This window comes from Bos indicus, chromosome 19 (genome assembly GCF_029378745.1).
Source record: "Bos indicus isolate NIAB-ARS_2022 breed Sahiwal x Tharparkar chromosome 19, NIAB-ARS_B.indTharparkar_mat_pri_1.0, whole genome shotgun sequence".
NCBI classification, from domain to species: Eukaryota; Metazoa; Chordata; class Mammalia; order Artiodactyla; family Bovidae; genus Bos; species Bos indicus.
The window spans coordinates 41,535,592-41,550,763 of NC_091778.1; the positions used below are offsets into that span (position 1 = coordinate 41,535,592).

At 51.9% G+C, this 15,172-nt stretch overlaps 1 protein-coding gene across 1 annotated transcript; it reads left to right on the forward strand.

The window, feature by feature from the left end:
- Positions 1-1,515: 1,515 nt before the first annotated feature.
- PSMD3 (proteasome 26S subunit, non-ATPase 3) lies at positions 1,516-14,745 on the forward strand. Its single transcript, XM_019981624.2, has 12 exons — positions 1,516-1,906; positions 3,787-3,977; positions 5,781-5,918; positions 7,148-7,284; positions 8,180-8,370; positions 8,532-8,635; positions 12,023-12,137; positions 12,240-12,359; positions 12,696-12,799; positions 13,037-13,192; positions 14,123-14,173; positions 14,297-14,745. Exons 1-12 carry the CDS (start codon positions 1,687-1,689, stop codon positions 14,372-14,374), a joined length of 1,605 nt encoding a protein of 534 aa, XP_019837183.2. The 5' UTR covers positions 1,516-1,686; the 3' UTR covers positions 14,375-14,745.
- Positions 14,746-15,172: the final 427 nt, after the last annotated feature.

The following is a 15,172-nucleotide window of genomic DNA, read 5'->3' on the forward strand; positions in this document are numbered from 1 at the left end:
CGCGGAAGAATTGATGCTTTTGAACTGTGGTGTTGGAGAAGACTCTTGAGAGTCCCTTGGACTGCAAGGAGATCCAACCAGTCCATCCTAAAGCAAATCAGTCCTGAATATTCATTGGAAACTCCAATACTTTGGCCCCTGATGTGAAGAAGTGACTCATTTGAAAAGACCCTAATGTTGGGAAAGATTGAAGGCGGGAGAAGGGGACGCGACAGAGGATGAGATGGTTGGATGACATCACTAACTCAATGGACATGAGTTTGAGTAAATTCCGGGAGCTGGTGATGGACAGGGAGGCCTGGTGTGCTGCAGTCCATGCGGTCGCAAGGAGTCGGAAACGACTGAGCGACTGAACTGATCGACACTCTCCCCTATCCGCATTCCTCCGCTGCGGATTTTATGCTTTATTTTCAGCCCTAGCTAAACACAGATGGGCTTGCCTTGTGGCTCAGCTGGTAAAGAATCCGCCTGCAATGCGGGAGACCTGGATTCGATCCCTAGGTTGGGAAGATCCCCTGGAGAAGAGAAAGGCTACCCAATCCAGCGACTTTCACTTTTACTTTTCAAACTCGGACAAAGTCTGAATCCCATAGGGTTCTCTGTCGTCTCCAGTTCGGTTTTATTTCAAATCCAACAGAACTGATACTTTCCAATTGTGGTCCTGGAGGAGACTCTTGAGAGTCCCTTGTACAGCAAGGAAATCAAACCAGTCAATTCTAAAGGAAATCAACCCTGAATATTCATTGGAAGGGCTGATGCTGAAGCTGAAGCTCCAATACTTTGGCCACCTGATGCCAGGAGCCGAATAACACGAAAAGACCCTGATGCTGGGAAAGATTGAGGGCACGATAAGGAGGCGACAGAGGATAAGATGTTTGGGTGTCATCACCGACTCAATGAACATTTGTTGTTGCTCAGTTGCTCAGTCGTGTCCGAGTCTTTTTTCGACCCCATGGATAGCAGTACGCCAGGCAAACTTCAGGAGACAGAGATTAACAGGGAAGCCTGGCTTGCTGCAGTTCATGCGGTCGCAAAGAATCGGACACGACCGAGCGACTGAACAACAGCCTAGCTCCACAACCCTCCTCAGATTCTTTTCTTCTCTCGTGCCCGATGCACCGGGCTACGGTTGAGGACCAGCCTCGTGGATCTCGAAAGTGAATCCCGCCCGGGGCAAACTGAGCGAGTTTAAGCATGAAACCCGCCCAACAACTCATGGCGTCAAAACGCCCTGCGTTCCGGTAGGTCCTACGCACTCCTCGCGGGGTGGGGTGCTCCGTAGTAACCCAGTTGGAGCCTGAGGTGACCGCTTGTGGACCTCTCGTGGACATTCACGGAAGTGCAATCGAGAGAAGCAAGCAAGAAAATCAACACAGTGCAGCACGCCAAAACAAGCCTTACAGACGCAAAGAAGCTCCTCCCCGCTCCTTCCGTGGAAATCCGCCTCCATCATGCGTCTCGGTGGTTGACTTTTTCCCCCTTTGATGACTCGGCCATCGACCAGCCCGGCCTGTCGTTTCCCAGAAGGCCCAGCGCCGGGAAGGGGTTTGCAGCTGCTCCGTCATCGTGCGGCCCGACGCGAGCCCGCGCTCGTGTGCAGGCCCGGCTCGGTTCCTGGTCTCCGGTGCGAGGGTTTACGCGAGGCCCCGGCCTCGGTCCCCGGACTAGGCCGCGACCCCGGGCGCCATGAAGCAGGAGGGCTCGGCGCGGCGCCGCGGCGCGGACAAGGCGAAGCCGCCGCCCGGCGGAGGGGAACAAGAACCACCGCCGCCCCCGGCCCCCCAGGATGTGGAGATGAAAGAGGAGGCGGCGGCGGGTGGCGGATCAACCGGGGAGACTGCTGGCAAGACGGCGGCTGCGGCGGCTGAGCACTCCCAGCGAGAGCTGGACACCGTCACCTTGGAGGGTACGAGAGCTTGGGCCGGGGACGTGCCCTGATCACGGGTGACAGCACCCGATGGTGTAGCCTCTCCTTGGGACCCCAGCGTAGCCTCCACCACCGTGACTTGGGGGTTCCTTGGGATCACCCCCAGTGCCTGCTCCCGCTACCCTGACACTCCCGACCGTGGCCCGGATAACTGAACAGTCTCTCTAGACTCTGGCCTCCTCCCTTCTCACACACCCTCCCTCCACGGGGAATTGCATCTAGAACTAGGTCTCACCGGGCCCTTAGACTCCCTCTTCTAAGTTCTCTCCTCTTACCTTATTATTCCACTTATATCTCATCAGACTGATTCTAGTGACCCCAATGCATGACTGATCTCTACAAAAACCAGTGTCTGTATTTATCTTTGAAGGGGGATAAGGATAACACAGAATACTGACCCCTGTGTTTTAAGAATGATTGCTGTTGTCTTCACTACCTTTAGCAAACTCCGCTAAGAGAGCCCTTTCTGCTTAGTATCTTGCTTCCTCGTTGCTCTAATTGAACTGCCCAAACGATCCTATCTCGTTTTTCCCTCCCTTCAAACCCTTACTCCTGCTCTGTTTCTAAAGAGTTTAAACACATGGTACACTTTGAACTTTTTAGTTGTCATTTGTTTGAGTTCCTGATACTCACCTCCCACCTAAACTATATACCAATTCCCCCATTTCTCTTCTCCTTGGTGCCTGTTCTCAGTTTCCACCTCCTCTTGTTTCTCCAAGTTTATATTTCACTTTTCCAACTTAGAGCATCCTGTCCATATTTGGAGTGGGTAGAGTGAAGACTCCCCACTGTGACCCTGGTGCTGTTGCCCACTTCTGGGTCAAGTAGGAGAGGACTATTTATTGGATTTTCTCTCTGCGTAACTGCATGAGATACTAGCTCAAAAACATTGAAATAAGCAAAGTTACGCTCCTAGGTGGTGGTTTGAGGATGTGATAGTGTTGACTGCATCAGCTCCTATTCTAATACAAAGGAATATGAATACAAGGGAAACTGAGAAGCTACCAATTGATGGTGCTCCCTTATTTCTGGACATTTGTTTCCATTTTCCTCCATTATAAATAGCTTTGCAGCCGTCATCTCTGCCCACGTATTTGATCTATTTCTATAATTACTTATTCAGTATAGATCCCTGAGTTGAGAGGGTAAATATTGGTAAGGTCTTTGGTAGATATGTCCAGGAAAACTGTACTGATTTACATTATGCAAACAGAAATGTCCTGGTCACCCCTGTACTCTGTATGTTATCATTTTTCAAATACTGTTAGAATGGTTATTGAAAAATGTTTTCATTTGTGGTTATTTGAATACTGCTGAAACATTTTTCGTGTCTATTTGTCATGCCTCTTTCATATTGACCATTCATACTCATTTGTATTTAATCCTTTATACAAGCTCTTTATTGAATATGCATCTCTGGCCACATTTGTTGCAGATATTTTTCTTTTGCTACAGTTATTAGAAGGATTTTGTTTGTTTCTTTTTCTATGAAGTTCTTTAAGTCTTTTGTGTGTGTATGTGCGTGATTTCTCCTATTGTTTGCATTTGGAAAGTGTTTTCCTATTTGAAGATCTGCTAAATCCCCACGTGTTTTTGTTTTTCATTGTTTTGTTTTGTTTTTTTCCTTTTTATGTCACCCTCTACTTCTTCTCCAACCCAGCTTTATTTTTCTGTGTCTCTTGGTTATGTCTTAAAATTAGCATATGGCATCCATAAGTATTACTCAGTCCTGTTAGAGTAAAAGAGGGGGCTGGCCACATCCTGACATTTGTAAGCGGCTTCCTAAGACTGCTTGGCTGGAGTGGTGGAGGGGTAGGAGGAGTTGCAGTTCATGTTTTTCCTCCCCTGGTCCTCCACAGACATCAAGGAGCATGTGAAACAGCTGGAGAAGGCAGTGTCGGGCAAGGAGCCTCGGTTTGTGCTGCGGGCCCTACGGATGCTGCCTTCCACGTCCCGCCGCCTCAACCACTACGTTCTGTACAAGGCTGTGCACGGCTTCTTCACTTCCAACAATGCCACTCGAGACTTCTTGCTACCCTTCCTGGAAGAGGTGAGTGGAGTCAGGCCAGCGCAGAAGTGTGGGCTTGGCTTGAGACACACAGGGACACACATTCCACCCTGGGTAGCTGTGTGTCATCCTGGAGACCTGTCTTATTACCTGCCACAGCCGAGACACGAAGCAAAGCAGCCCCCTCATCTGCCCTCTAACAGGGGGACCATCCTTCTGCCCAGTAGGGTCAGTATTCTGAGTCAGGAAAAGGATCTGAGAATCAGGACCCTTCCAACTACATTCATTTCCCACCACTCCCAACACAGGGCCTAGGAGAAGGTTCTACCATCTCTTTGCCTCTGAAGCTTCACGATGGAGGATGTAGAGAACAGTGGTTAAGGGACTTCCCCGTGGCCCAGTGGTTAAGACTCCTCGCTTCCACAGCAGGGGTTGTAGTTGGATCCTTGGACGGGGGACTGAGATTCCACATGCCCTGCAGTGTGGCCCCACCCAAAAGAGAACAGTGGTTAAGAGCCCAGGTTTGGGGGGAAGGTTGAGTTTTTAACCCCAGCTTTACCATTTGGTGTTGAACCTAACTTCCCTGTGCTCTAGGGGGATTCTAGGTTTCACTGCTGTGGCCTGGGTTTAATGCCTGGTCAGGGAATTGAGTTACGCAAGCTGTGTGGCTTGGCCAAAAAAGAATAATGAGAAAAAAAATTTTTTTTTGGTGGTAATAAAGAAATTTGGGGGGAAATTGACATATATATAGTATTTATTTTCAGATCTAGTCATTAAAACTGGAATAATGTGTAACAGATCAAAAAACAATCGTGGTGGGAGACTTGATTTGATGTATGTGATGAACAGCTCGGGGGCACGTTGTGGGGCAGTTGCTGAGGACAGGGAGGCTCTTAGAACCGTGTGCGGCACAGAGTGCACGTCGATGACGTTAGCTTGCTGGTGGTAGTTGTCTCCGTGCCGGGAGAAACCTCTCCTTTTCCTTGCTGACTGTATAACTTCTCTTATCATCCATGGTACAGTTCAAGTCCTGCCCCTTCTTAAACTTCATTGGCCCTTCAGCTACCTTCATCTCCCTAAAATTCTATATGCTTACAATCTGTTTCATAGATGAAAAACTCAGGAAATCCCCAGAGTGGACAGTAAGACTTTACTGTCTGGGAAGGGGGAAAAGCACCCTCCCCCAGCCCTGCCTGGAATATTTTTTAACCTGTACATCTCTGAAGTCTCCCACCACGATTGTTTTTTGATCTGTTACACATTATTCCAGTTTTAGTGACTAGATCTGAAAATAAATACTATATATGTGTCAATTTCCCCCCAAATTTCTTTATTACCACCAAAAAAAATTTTTTTTGTCTCCTTATTCTTTTTTGGCCAAGCCACACAGCTTGCGTAACTCAATTCCCTGACCAGGCAGTAAACCCAGGCCACAGCAGCGAAACCAAGAATCCCAGCCACTAGACCACCAGGGCACTCCCGGTCTCATTATTCGTGATCTCATCTCTAGAATTATATCACTTTATTAAACAGAATTTGCAGTGGTTCCAAGTATGGTGGTTTAACCTCTAGTTAGGTTGTAGGCTCTCTGAGGGGTCCTTACATTGTCCTTTCTGTCCCCGTTCTATTCTATAAGGATGTTATACTTCTGCAACCCTTTTCTGTATTGATTTTATCGCCAGCCTTTTTGACTCCCTTCAGTATTTTTGTATCCCCAGCACCCAGAAAAATCTTGGCACACAGTGGGCACTTAGTAAATCTCTTGAAATAATAGTGAGTGCCTAAGAAATTCCTGGTTGATTGATCTGACTGAGCTCTTCCACGATAACTCACGTCCTCTCCTAGCCCATGGACACAGAAGCCGATTTACAGTTCCGTCCCCGAACAGGAAAAGCTGCGTCGGCTCCCCTCCTGCCTGAAGTGGAAGCCTACCTCCAGCTTCTCATGGTCATCTTCCTGATGAACAGCAAGCGCTACAAAGAGGTATCCAAGACCAGAGCGTGTGACTAACACGCCCCAGGCAGTGTGCATGGGGTCAGTGGGGGAGATGGCCTCTTGTGAAGAAATAGATCATCATTGGGTCATTCACTGCCCCCCAGACTCTTCCCCAACGTGAGAATGCGCCCAGCCCCACATCTGAGGAAGACCCCTCAACTCCTGCTCCGGCCCTGGGAAAGGCCTGCCATGGTCACTCTGTACCTCTCTGTGGCGCAGTCCCCGGATAGTGGATGCTTTGGAAAGAGTAGATTTGGAGGCAGAAAGACCTGGCGTCAAATCCCATTTGTACCTTAGGCAAATTGATTTCTCCCAGCTGTGTGTAAAATAAGACGAACTGCCATTCTCACAAGTTTATCATTAGTATTAAAAAAATAATACATTTAAAAAATACTTGGCACAAAGTATTTTTGTGACCTGCAGAAAGTCAGCATTCCCGACGTGTTAATAAATGGCAGCTCTTACTGTGGATCTGAAAGGCTCCATTGTGGATACGACTCTTCCAGCACGGCCTCCAGCTGAGGCAGCTGCCCTGGCAGGCTCAGCTTCTCTCCCAGGGGCACACCCAGGAGGTGACAGGTCTTAGGCCTCAGTCTGCTGTTTTATTTTTTCCTCGCTTTGCCACTGGTTGGTTTTTGTTTGATTGGTTGCTCTTTAGCTATAATTCACCCACTTGATTGGGTTTTTTTGTATATTCACAAGGTTGTACAACTGCCCTCCTGTCTAATTCCAGACAAGCTTAATCACTACCCCACCAACCCTCACGGCCCCCCACAAAGAAAAACACCTTACCTGTTAGTAATCACACCTTGTTCTCCCCTCCCCCCAGCCCAGTAATCTCTTGATACTTTGTGTCCCATGGATACTATGTGCCTTTTGTGTCTGACTTCTTTCGGTAGCTTAGTGTTTTCTAGGTTTATCCACGGTGTAGCGTGTATCTGTACTCTGTTCCTTTTTATGGAGGAGTAATATTTCATCACATGGATATACCACATTTTGTTTAACCATTGATTAGATGATAAGCACTTGGGCCAGTTCCCCTTACTGGTTATTGTGAAAAATGCTGATACAAACATTGGTGTGCAAGCTTTCCTGTGAACGTATGTTTCCAGTTCTCTTGGACCTCTGCCTAGGAGGGGACTTGCTGGCCCGTGTGGTATCTCCGTGTTTAAATTTTGAAGCACTGCCGCTTGACTCTCTTTTGGCTGCCTCCCCAGGCACAGAAGATTTCTGATGATCTGATGCAGAAGATCAGCACTCAGAACCGCCGGGCCTTGGACCTTGTGGCTGCCAAGTGTTACTATTATCATGCCCGGGTCTATGAGTTCCTGGATAAGCTGGATGTGGTGCGCAGGTACCAGTGGCCAAGGGTCTCGCTTGTGGCCCTCGGGGTCAGCAACACGGTCAGAGCTGTGGACTTGCAGAGGGCTGGGGCCTGGGGGATGTCAAGGGCCCAGCAGGAAGTAGGGGTGACCGTTAATACGCCCTGAGCTGGGGGAGGGCTCGAGAGGCTGAGACAGAGATGACCACTGGCCCGCTAAGTCCTGTCCCCCAGGTTCCTCCTCTCACCGCACGTCGGGGAGGACTGTTCAGCGGGTCCGAGGTACGAGGACGGTAGACTCTTCAGCGGGTCCGAGGTACGAGGGCGGTGTGGCCGAGGCCCTTTGTTTTGCGCCTGAAACTACCACAGCGTTGTTAATTGGTTGTGCTCCAATATAAAGTAAATAAAAGGTTGTTTTTAAAAAGTACAAGGACAGGCTAGAAAGCCTTTCACTCCTCTGCCTGGAACCCGTGGTGGCTCCCCATTCCCCTCGGGGAAAAGCCAGAGCCCTCCTGATGAAAGCTTTTGAGGCCTCCTAGGGTCTGGGCCCCCACTCCCCGACGCCTCGCTCTTCCCCGGGCGCACAGCTCCCTCGGCCGAGATTGCCCTCCTCCCTGCGTCCTTCAAGCCTGTGCTTAACTCTAGCCTTCTCAGTGAGTCCTGCCCTGACCGGGCTGTTGAAAGCACAACTCCCTCCCGTCCTGCTCACCCCTGTCGCACTTACCCTGATTTCTGCGTCACCCCCCACCCCCACCCTTTGTCATCCTCACAGTACGCTTATTCATCATGAGAGTTGTCTGTCTCCCCCTTCTGAGTGCAGGTTCTCTAAGCAGAGCTCCATCCTCTGTGCGCCCAGACTGGTGCTCTACTAGTTGACTGTTCAGAGTTGTTATTTGAGGCCTTGACCTCATTTCTCTCCTTTTTGCAGCTTCTTGCACGCTCGGCTCCGGACCGCCACCCTGCGGCACGACACAGACGGGCAGGCCACGCTGCTGAACCTCCTGCTGCGGAACTACCTGCACTACAGCCTGTACGACCAGGCCGAGAAGCTGGTGTCCAAGTCTGTGTTTCCTGAGCAGGCCAACAACAATGAGTGGGCAAGGTACCTCTACTACACAGGTGAGCAGGGCCCGCGCCAGCCGGGAGGTGTCTCAGGCTCACTCGGCACAAATTTGCTAAGAATGTGGTACCCGTGATGCCTAAGAGGTGCTCTGGTTTGTGGGGGACCAAGGTTTGGATAATGCTCTTGTCTTGATCAACTCTCCTCTTCTCACACCCAGGGCGCATCAAAGCCATCCAGCTGGAGTACTCAGAGGCCCGAAGAACAATGACCAACGCCCTTCGGAAGGCCCCTCAGCACACAGCGGTCGGCTTCAAACAGACGGTGAGCAGCAGCTCTCTCTCCCCTTTGACCCCCTTACTCATCTGATACCACGTTAGTGCTGTTTCCCCATCTGAGGAGCCAGGAAGGCATCCTTACTTTGTCTTTGTGCCCTAAAGGTGGCATCACGTGTCTGTTTCCACATAACGTTGTTCAGGGCACCTTAGGCAGACACTGCCTGCACCTCTGGCAGTGTATATCCCCAGTCTTCTCCCTGGTAGGTAGGTTTAGAATATTCCTGACTCCCCAGAAGATCCTGTAGTCTTTTCACGCAAGGGTCTTGTTTGTGTTGATAAGCTCTGGACTCTTTATCTAGTCCCTCAGGTGTCCCTTTGGGAGCAGTGGTGTCTGTGGCCAGGGAACCCAGGGCCCTCCTTAAGGTGGCCGACTCAGGTGGAGGTAAACCTTGGCCATGTCAGAGCTGTCAGTCCCCAAGTATATTTCTTGAGTGCTGACCTTAATACTGGGCACTGTGAGGGATAGAAAAGAAGGATTAGAAATGGTATTTGCACTCAGAGAGATGGGTGCAGAACACTTGAAGCAGAATGGCTTGAAGGCTGTGTAAAATCACAGAGCCTAGCAGCCAGAATTAGGACCCAGCTTTCCTAGCCACAGATCACTGCTCCCACACACACACAGACACCTCCTAGCCCTTGAAAGAGAGCAGGATGAGCATGTACACCGACGAGCTCAGTGTGGTAGGAGCTCTGGTTTGTTTCATTTCAGCAGTTCAGAGAAAGGTGAATTCAGTTGTGGTAAAATAAAGAAATCTTTAAACAGTTACATTTGATCTGGTTTTTGAAAGATGGGTTGAATTTTCATAGAAAGGGGTGGTTTTTCAGACACATAAGGTACATTGCAGGATGTGAGATTGCTTACAATGTAGGACACACACTAAACCTTCTAAAAATCAGTAAAAATGCATGTAATTGACATACAGGCTGTGTCGCACACCAGGGAGAGGTGTCATGGGGTAAAGCAGTGTTTTCAAACCAGATTTAGCTGTGGATGGATAAGGTTTCGAGTTTTCTGTGGTAGACCCAGGTTGCAAGAAGGAGCAGAGGGAGCTGGAGTGAGGTCTTGCCCATGGACTGTTGGTGAAGGGGCCAGGAAAGAGGTGGAAGGGCTGCTCGAGAGGTGAAGAAGCAGAGGTGGGGGAACTTCCCACCCAGAGAGGCTGAAGCAGATAGGTGACGAGCCAAGGCCTGGGGAGAGGTAGGAGGGATGGGCTAGAGAGCCCCAGTGGAGAGCCGGCTTTAAGTAAAAACGGGGAGCGTGAGAATGGGTAGAGACAGACACGGACTTTAACGTGGCATCTAAAGCAGAGCAGGTAGGTGTGCCGTCCGTAACTGTTCCACGTTCTCGCCTTGGGGGATCTCATTTGCTTTCACAGCTTAGCTCTCACCTCCACGATGCGTCACCAGAGTCCATTAATCTGTCTTAATCTGCCTGGTTGCTGTAGCAAGACTGGCTGGCTTAAGCAGCAGAAATTTATTTTGTTCTATTTCTGGAGGTGAGAAGTCCAAATTCAGGATGTTAGTGTGGCTGAGTTGTTCTGGGGGCTTCTCTTTTGCTTGGAGTTGTCCATCTTCTGCTGTCTCCAAATGGTCTTCCTTCTGTGCATATCTGTATCTCTAATTCTTTTTGTAAGGACCCCAGTCATAATTGGATTAGGGCCCACTCACATGACTTCATATTCCCTTCATAAATCTCTTTAGAGATTCTAGCTCCAAATCCAGTCACAATCTGGGGTAGTCAGGGGTTAGGGTTTCACCATAAAAATCTGGGGTTCACAGTTCAGCTCATAATACAAGTTTTGAGCCCTCTCACGAACCCAGACCTGCAAATTCCACTTCTCAACAAACATCTCCATTAAGGTACTTGCTGGCTCCTCACACTCACCTTGTCCAGACCCGCTTGTGTGCCCTTTACGGTCCTTCTTGCTCTCCTGATCTGCATAGAAGCCTTGGGTCATCTTGGGCTCGTCCCCAGCTTCCCCATCACCGAGCCGTCTGTTGATCGCCCTGACGGCTTTGGTAGTCATCTCCTCTCTGATGTTGCCCGTGCCCTTGTTCGAGCCACCAACACTGCCGGTCACCATCCTCCCCTCCGCCGGCCCAACTTCCCCTGCCTGACTCAGTGGAGGTCCTGGCCGGTCTGCCTGGTCCAGGAAGCTCACATTTTTCCCATTTCCTACCCAGTAAAGTACTGTGGGTCTTGTGGATCAGGTAGTTCAGGTGGTAGTACTGTTATTACACCCGTTCTAGGGAGGAGGAATCCAGAGACTCGACGTTTCTAGCTAGCAAGTAAAGACTGGCATTCTGTCTCCGAGCTCAGAACTCAGCCCGGCACTCAGAACTGGGCGTCCCGAGTCGTGCCCCAGGCATCTCACCTGACAGCCCTCCCACCCCCTCAAGTACACTGGCCTCTTCTCCAACCTGTCCCCTTAGCTGAGGCATTCTCCCTCCTTTTTCTGCTTCATCAGAATCCTCAAGGCTTGGGACTTCTCTCATGATCCAGTGGTTAAGACTCCGTGCTCCCAGTGCAGGGGGCACAGGTTCTGTCCATGGTCAGGGAATTAAGATCCTGCGTGCTGTAAGGTGTGGCCAAAAAAGTACCGGTCTGCCATTGCTTAAAAGAATCCTCAGAGCTCATGTTAATTTCTGCCATCACCATGGCTTTCCCCTCACTCATGGAGTACGCAGAGGGACAGGGTAGTGGTGAGCGCGGGGACCACCCCGGAAGGCAGGACCCTCCTTGCCCAGGTGTGGGCACCATCACCCACCCCGTTTTTAAACCCTGGCCTCCTTTGTGACGCTGGCTTGCCCACGGTTTAGCTCTCTGTGCTCCTGTCCCTCCTGCTTGTGGGGGAAGTTGTCCCCTCCTCCCAGTCTCCCTTGCAGGGTGCTGCATCAGGACGAGGGGCCCAGTTTCCCAGGCAACCCTGTCCCTCATACCCAGCTCATTCACCAGGGCTCTGCAGGCCCTTTCCTGTGCTTCTTCCTCTACCCAGATGATAGTTTACATGAGGTTCACCTCCGTAGCCAGCACCTTAGGCTGACTTGCACCCATCACCGAGGCCTCTGGGCCTGCCTCCTCGCGGGTTCTGAGCCATAGAGCCTGCCCGTCCAGCCTGTAATTTGGTTTGCCGTTTTGGAGCCTTGTGCACTGACTGGCCAAGTGAAATGAAGCTGCGGGCCCGCTGTAGTCAAAGGGTCAGACCCCAAGGCAGAGCTTCGGTTCCACGTGCAGCACAGCTTGAGGGTTTTCCCCTCTCCGTGGGCCCAGTCCAGTGCCGCTGTCCCTTCTTGTCCAGTGTGTCTGGCTGAGTTGAAGCCCCCTTGGTTCTCTCCTCCCACCCTGTGGGGCTCCCTGCCCTCTGCCTTCCAGGTGCACAAGCTTCTGATTGTGGTGGAGTTGCTGCTGGGGGAGATCCCAGACCGGCTGCAGTTCCGTCAACCATCCCTCAAGCGTTCACTCATGCCCTACTTCCTTCTGACCCAGGGTAAGGCTGGTCCCCTCCCAGGGCGTGCTGCCCCCTGGCACTGTGTCCCCTCTGGTGTGTGTGCCACGGGCAGCATCTGACCCACTCCTCTCCCCACCGCAGCTGTCAGGACAGGAAACCTAGCCAAGTTCAACCAGGTCCTGGATCAGTTTGGGGAGAAGTTCCAAGCAGATGGGACCTATACCCTCATCATCCGACTGCGGCACAACGTCATCAAGACAGGTGTGGGTCGGGCTTCAGAATCTACCTTCCAGGGTAGGGGACGCGGGTTCAGTTCCTGGTCAGGGAACAAAGGTCCCACGTGCTGCGGGGCAGCTAAGCCCACACGCCACAGTGAGAAGCCCTTGCGCTGTAACGAAGACCCAGTGCAGCCAAACTAGAAAAAAGAAAAGGTAACCTGATCACTTAAAAAAAAAAAGACAAGTGTGGATCAGGGTCTGAGGGAGCCCTGGAAGCAGGACTGGGACTCGGCTTCTCTGGGGCTGGGACAGCGCTGTGGCTGCCTGGGCGGGTGAAGGGTCTGTGCCCAGCCTCTCCTCCCCGCGGCCCTCCTCCCAGGTGTGCGCATGATCAGCCTCTCCTATTCCCGCATCTCCTTGGCGGACATCGCCCAGAAGCTGCAGCTTGATAGCCCAGAGGATGCAGAGTTCATTGTCGCCAAGGTGGGCCTGGTTCGGGGGCCACAGACGGGGTGTTTCGGGCACGAGGCGGGAGGGGGTTGACAGCTAAAGCAGTGGCATGCCCAGCTTACATTGAAGCCAGGAAGCTGCCAGAGGGAGTGTCTGTGTGTGCACAGATGGATGTAGGAGAGATCAGGGAGGACAAAGAGATGAGATGGGACGTTCTCAGACTTAGAAGATGGACTTTCTGGTGACTTCTCCTCCCTTTGGGGCCTGCAGGCCATTCGAGATGGCGTCATTGAGGCCAGCATCAACCACGAGAAGGGCTACGTCCAGTCCAAGGAGATGATTGACATCTATTCCACCCGTGAGCCCCAGTTAGCCTTCCACCAGCGCATCTCCTTCTGCCTGGATATTCACAACATGTCTGTCAAGGTGAGGGGCCCTGAGCTGCAGAGCCAGCCGGGCAGCAGCACGCTGCCACACCCACAGGCTCCTAGAGAAGACTGGCTTGGTTTGGGGCCCAGCTCCCAGTCTCTAAAACACTGGGGGGCCAGAAGGGGCAAAGGACTTGGCTTGTGGGACCACAACGCCTCTGTGGACTTAAAGGGCCTGGTTGCCAGGAAGGATCAGACTGGGGTTTAGAGTGCACGGTTCTGGATTTGGTGCCAAATTTGAGTCATTTACCTTCTCTGAGTCTCTATGTCTCCATCTGCGAGATTGATAGTGAGGTATTACCTGCCCTGCCTGCTTCACAGAGTTGTAGAGATTGGATGAAATCACTGTCTTGGGGCACTTAGCAGTCTGAATTGTGTAAAGGGTAGGATCACCATCTTGGTCCACAAAAGGCTCCTAAGCCCCTGTGGGTCAGGTGCTGGTACTGTCGGGCACCGTTTTTCCTGGTCTCTCCCCCCAGGAGACCAGGGATATCACTGTGTCTGAAATCAGGCCAATGCTGTGCATGAAAGGCCCTTTGTGACTGGCCCCCTGTGTCTCTAGCCTCACTCCCCAGGACCGCTTCCGTCAGCCCCTCCTCCCCTTCTCCCAGCTGGCCCCACTGAGCTCCAGCCTAACCTCTCACACCTTGAATGGCTCTGCCTAGAATGCCCTTCCTTCCACTCCCGTAGGCCATCTGTTCTTCCTCCTTCTCACTGCCAGTTCGCCTCCCTGCCTGACTGGGAGGGTCGGTCGTCTATCCCTCTGGATTTTCTTTTTTAGTGTTTATCACGTGGTGTCACAGGTCGTTAGTCACCATGCCTAGCTCCCCCAGCAAACTAAACTGGGGAGTGTCACCTGTCTGGTACATTGCCTGGCACCCAGGTGCCCGCCTCCTCTTCATTCACTCCTCTCTCCATTGTGCTTCAGGCCATGAGGTTTCCTCCCAAATCCTACAACAAGGACTTGGAGTCTGCAGAGGTAAGCTGCTTTCTGCTTTGGGTGGAAGGGGAAGTTTCTGGAAAGCCTGGGTGGGTCGGGCTGGGTGCAGACCAAGAGCCCCCGGCTGGTCCTCAGCCCCCGCCCCCCTGCCCTCTTCCCCAGGAGCGGCGAGAGCGGGAACAGCAGGACTTGGAGTTTGCCAAGGAGATGGCAGAAGACGACGATGATAGCTTCCCTTGAGCTGGGGGGCTGGGGAGGGGTGGGGTGAGTGGGGACTGGCTCTGTCTTTCCCCCACGGGGGTCCCCTGCCCAGGGAACTGGCTCCTCTTCCGACATGGGGCACACAGACTGCTATGTGCAGGGGGTGAGGGGTGCAGGGAGCCGGTCACCCCACCTCATCCCAGGGCCCCTCCTCAGCCGGTGACTTAGCACACGGGGGCAGGCGGGCGGGCGGGCAGCCTCCCAGGGCAGGGTCCTGGCTAGTGGTGTGGGCAGCACGATGGGGGAGCGCTCTCCTCCAGGGAGTGGGGCACCAGAACTGGGACATGTGTTAGGTTGTATGTTTTTTGAAGCCTCAATTATGATTTTTAAACAATAAAAATTTCTCCAAAGCTCCTTGTGTATCTCCAGTTACTCTATTTTGCCCTCACAGGTACAGTGTTAACAGGCCCAGATTTTTCTCCTGACCTGGGAGTGCCAGCCCCAGGCATGATATGAGGACCTGATGCTGCTGTAGATGAGGAGGCGGCCAGGGGGCTGGGTGAAGAGACTCTGATCTGGGGTCAGAAGGGCCTGGGTTTACTCTTTCGCATCTAACTGGCTCTCAAATAATTGGGCAACTCTCTAAACCTCTCAGGCCCCTTTGCCAGATCTGTCAAATAAATGATTATACTCAGTGACCTCCTGGCTCTAAAATTAGGAATCTAGGCTTGCAATGGATCAAACAAAATGTGAGAGTCTGGCCCTCAGATGAGATTCAGTGAGGAGAGAAGGGTCTCCAGCAAGGCTGCACCGTGTTGGGAGCAGGGTCCTCCCCAG